Genomic DNA, 5,215 nt, shown 5'->3' with positions numbered 1-5,215 from the left:
AGACGGGGTTTCACCATGTTGACCAGGATGGTCTCGATCTCTTGACCTCGTGATCCACCCGCCTCGGCCTCCCAAAGTGCTGGGATTACAGGCTTGAGCCACCGCGCCCGGCTATAACATTAAATTTTTGTTTTAAAATGAATTTCTATATATTTTTAAGGAAACTTGGTTTTAAATAGAGAAAAAATTTAAATTTGCTCTTTCTTTCCTTACAGGTTTCACCTTGCTTAAATGTCCTGTCACGATTGTTGTTTAGCAGTGACCCAGATGTGTTAGCAGATGTGTGTTGGGCCCTTTCTTATCTCTCTGATGGACCCAATGATAAAATTCAAGCAGTCATTGATTCTGGAGTCTGTCGAAGATTGGTGGAACTTTTGATGTAACTATAAATAATTTATGCTTACTAATTGTATAATTGGGATTAAGTTTAGCAATTAAAGTAATAGCTTTGTAAATATCTCAGGAGTCACTATCTTCAGGGAAAATTAAAAAGTTAATGACCCTACATTTAACAGAATACCCATAATCCTAGAAAGTTGACCCTAAAACTTGTAACTTATGTCCTGTAGTTTTATGAAATGTCTGTTATCTGCTAAGGTGTTGTGTGAGACATTGTTAATGAAGTGTAGAACAGTTTCTGCTTTCACAGAACGAGTAATCTAGTTTTTTATTCTTTGTAATATTTAATTTGAGTAAAAGTCCATGTAGTGAAAATCATTTAGTGTTTCACTTCTATTAAATATAACATGTTTCTCTTTGCTGGGCTGTTATAACTATTTTCCTTAAAAAGAACAGCTTTTCTGTACAAAGAAGTTAAAAATGTTTAAGAAAACATTTTTTTTTTTTTTTTTTTTTAGACAGAGTCTCACGCTGTCACTAGGTGCCAGGCTAGAGTGCAGTGTCATGATCTCGGCTCACTGCAATCTCCACCTCCTGGGTTCAAGCAATTCTCCTGCCTCAGCTTCCCAAGTAGCTGGGTCTATAGGCGCGCACCGCCACGCCCAGCTGATTTTTGTATTTTAGTAGAGACGGGGTTTTACCATGTTGGCCAGGATGGTCTTGATCTTTTGACCTTGTGATCCACCCGCCTTGGCCTCCCAAAGTGCTGGGATTACAGGCGTGAGCCATTGCGCCTGGCCGAAGAAAGCATGTTTTAAAAAGATGTTGTAACATCGTCTTCTTACCTTCTTTTAAAAAATGTATTATCTTCCTTCCTTCCTTCTTTTGTCAAAAAGTCATTAGGTAGGCCCAAACAAGGTAGATGGCATAAAGAGAGGTCTGATAAGAAGTTGGGGATCCCAGCATGAGGATAGCATCAGAGGAGGGTAGGCATGCAGGTTCAATGTGGGGATCAGGGCCCAAACTTGATAATGTCACCCACTGGGGTGAGCAGATAAGCAGGCTGGAATAGGGCTTGGAGCCAGCACATCATAGGGTGGCAGTCTAGCTGAGGTAAAAGATTGGCTGATATAGGGAGGTTAGGAAAATAGAAGCTATTTCCTGTTATCAGAGAATCGAGATAAAAATATGGAAGAGGAGAAAACCTGAATAATTTAATGATTTTAGATTAGAACCAGAAATATCAGTGTGAACTCATGGCTCCTATCATAGCTAGGTATAGAAATAAATATATATGTGTGTGTTTATCTGTGTCCTCTTAAAGGGTCTGGGAGCAGTAACACTTATACATTAATAAGCTGAGGAAACTGAATGTTCAAATCTCAGTTTCTAAATCCCACTCTCCATTGAAAGGAACCAGGATTCATGGAGAAGTGACTGATTTCAGGGATGGAACTTAAAATGTAAGAATGAATGCAGGAAGTAATGGGTGCTCAAGTAACAGAGAAATGTCAAAAGGACACAGAAGCCTGTTTGAAGGGATTCTCACTATTCAAACCTGGGACAATTTGAGCTTTGAAATAAATTATATTAACGTATATTTTATTGAATAAGGTATGAAATCCATAAGTCCACATTAAAGCATGTAGTTGGAATGATAGTATTAGAAATATATCATTGATGATAATACTAATAATTACCAACACTTCAGACAATAAGCATCAAGAGATGCTAAAACCTAGTGGTAAAAGTAGGTTAAGGAGTGAGATTTTGCATTATCTCAAGTATTTTGTTGCAAAATATTAATTATATTATAAAGGGGAAAACAGCAATGGTGTAGTGGAAAAGTCTGGCAGACATCATCGTAATTAGTGACCAGAGTTCAGTACCATTATAATGGGAAAAAACAGATTGCGATATAATGAAAAGATTATAGCACCTATGATATCCCCAGCCAAAACCTGGGTCTTAATCATGAAAAACATTGGATAAACCCAAATAACAGGCTTGTGATCTTCAAAAATGGCAAAATCATGAAAATCAAGGGAAGACTGAGAAACTCTGGAAAGACATGAAACCTGGCTGTAATGAATAATCCTGGATTAGATCCTTTGTTATAAAGATTATCAGAATAATTAGTAAAACTTCAATGGGATCTTTGGCTGAAAACTCTGCAGGAGTTTGTACTATTTTTGTAACTTTTGTGTAAATTTTAAATTCTTACTAGTATTTAGGTTCATGTTTTTATTATTTTTAGGCACAATGATTATAAAGTTGTATCACCTGCATTAAGGGCAGTTGGTAATATTGTGACTGGTGATGATATTCAAACACAGGTGAGTTCAAACTTAAGTATCATAAATTGTTGACATAATGGGCTTTAAAAAATTTATGTTTCTTATGACTTGATTGCATATTAATCAAGACTTTAGCATCACCACAATTGTGTGTGTGTCTGTGTCTGTATCTTGGAGGATGGTGAGATGTCAAAGAATATGTGTCATCAAGATTGACTCTAGCCAGATTTGGGTTAAAATCTTTTAATTAATTTATTTAGCTAGTTAGTTAGTTTAGTTAGTTAGAGACAGGGTCTTGCTCTTTCCCTAGGCTGGAGTGCAGTGGTGCGATCATGGCTCACTTCAGCCTCTACCTCCGCCTCTTAGGCAGTCTTCCCACCTCAGCCCTCCAAGTAGTTGGGACCACAGGTGTGCACGACCACACCTGGCTAATTTTTAAAATTTATTTAGGGACAGGGTCTTGCTATGTTGCCCAGGTTGGTCTCAAATTCCTGAGCTCAAGCAGTTCTGTTTCGGCCTCCCAAAGTGTTAGAATTACAGGCATGAGCCACTATACCCAGCACAATCTTTCTTGAAGATAGAAACTCAAATTCTTTAACATATTAGATTCTCCTTTGTTTACCGCCTTATGATATATTTTTTATTGTAACCTACATATTTTCTTTCCTTTTTATCCTTTTAAAGGCATATTTAGATACTAATCAAAGTTATTAAACAGTTGCTCTTTAGTAATTGACAGTTATTCATTTACTATAGCTGTTTAAATGAAAATGCCATTCTAGACATGCACTGTAATTTTCAGTTGGATTTCCAGTGCACTGCTTCATGCTTCTTCACCCAGATGAGTCTAAAGTAAATCATTGGAGTATTTTGAATATAGGACCATAATTAATCTTGCAATAGAATAAAGAATGTAAAGGGACAATGCAGAATATACTTGTTTACAGAAGAAGAGTGAGATAGTAAAATTTTTTATGAAGCCAATTGATTCTACATGCTAATGTTTTTTAATGGTTCCTGTATTAGATAGGGTGTATGATATATATTTATATTTTCACCAATTGATTTGGCAAAACTAGAGATTAGATTCTAACTTCAATCACCAAGTCTTTTTTTCAAAGTTTTATCAGTTGAACTCCAAGAACATTTGTAAATTGGAAGGACACACCTCTGATTTTCACTTTATTGGGTTGAGAACAGAGCACTTCTTCATAGTAGCACGAGACTAGGTTTATCAATAGCAGAAGTGTAGAAGACAGCAAGTTTTACTTTGGGAGGAATTTCTCCGTTCTTAATTTTATTTACTAGATTTGTTTTTGTACATCTAAATAATTCATTAGCAGATTTTCATGTACATTATTTACTATAAAACTTTTTGTTTCCATTTCTAATTTGTTTTAGGTAATTTTGAATTGTTCTGCATTACCCTGTCTCTTACATTTATTGAGTAGCCCAAAGGAGTCAATTAGAAAAGAAGCCTGCTGGACTGTTTCTAACATCACTGCTGGAAATAGAGCTCAGATTCAGGTAAATACCCTTAAGATCTGGGAGTAGAACAGCAAGGTCCAAGAAGCCAGTTTGGACAAAAGTTTATCATTGTTGTTTAGTGAGTTTCTAAAAAATATTCTTTTTTAAAAAGGTACCTAAAAAGTATTTTAAAGAACATGGCCTTTCCTCCTCTGAAATAATAACATTTACTTGTAGTATTTTAGTGAAGAACAGCAAGTGTGTGTGTGTGTGTGTGTGTGTGTGTGTGTGTGTGTGTGTGTGTGTTCGCGCGCACCTAGCACAATGCCTGATACATAATGGTTTGTCTTTAGAAAGATATTTTTTTGTACTAGTTTTAAATAAGCAATAATCTTCCTCTCAAAGCTTTTAATGATTTATTAGGGTCCTATCAAGCTTCTTAGGTCAGTGATTATTTATCCATTTTAACCAGTCGCATACCTAGTGCTTTATGATCTCTACAATTTATATTTTCCTATTTTCCAGTCTTTGAAAAGCTAATTTCCTAGGTAAAAAGAAAAAATATTTGAAAGTTTGCTGACAGTCTAAGAATAAAAAATATTTGGAAAGGTATTTCCAAAAACCCTGAAATTTTGAAGCTATTGGGTTTCAAGATATTTTTACTGGTAATATTTTAGAAACAGTATTTGTAGTGATTATATATTTTTCCCCCCTCAGGCTGTTATAGATGCAAATATTTTTCCTGTTTTGATTGAGATTCTTCAGAAAGCAGAGTTTCGTACCAGAAAAGAAGCAGCTTGGGCTATAACTAATGCAACGTCAGGAGGTACTCCAGAGCAAATAAGGTATGATATAAACTTTTTAATTGTTTTTAAAATGTAAATGAGACAAAAGTTGAAATAAAACATACATTTATTTACTAATGAAATTAAAATATTATTTCTAAGTCAGTTTGATAAGCATTTTTAATCTGAAATGATAGCATGTATTATATCAATTATTCATTCACAATGGTTTTTTTTTTCATTTTAAGTATAATTTTTTTTTTTTTGGAGACGGAGTGTCACTCTTGTTACCCAGGCTGGAGTGCAATGGCGCGATCTCGGCTCACC

At 35.2% G+C, this 5,215-nt stretch overlaps 1 protein-coding gene across 2 annotated transcripts in view; it reads left to right on the top strand.

The window, feature by feature from the left end:
* The window catches only part of KPNA5 (karyopherin subunit alpha 5), a 62,600-nt gene that overhangs the window by 47,685 nt on the left and 9,700 nt on the right, over positions 1-5,215 (top strand). For both annotated transcript variants that reach the window (XM_017497331.2, XM_037727573.1), the window contains 4 exons: positions 216-379; positions 2,597-2,675; positions 4,038-4,163; positions 4,821-4,948. In XM_017497331.2, coding sequence (XP_017352820.1) covers positions 216-379; positions 2,597-2,675; positions 4,038-4,163; positions 4,821-4,948 — 497 coding nt within the window. The remainder of the gene's footprint in view (positions 1-215; positions 380-2,596; positions 2,676-4,037; positions 4,164-4,820; positions 4,949-5,215) is intronic.

The sequence above is a fragment of the Cebus imitator genome, unplaced genomic scaffold, assembly GCF_001604975.1.
Source record: "Cebus imitator isolate Cc_AM_T3 unplaced genomic scaffold, Cebus_imitator-1.0 Scaffold11, whole genome shotgun sequence".
NCBI classification, from domain to species: Eukaryota; Metazoa; Chordata; class Mammalia; order Primates; family Cebidae; genus Cebus; species Cebus imitator.
Note: the sequence above shows the minus strand (reverse complement) of the source record. Positions and strands in the feature narration are given on the sequence as shown.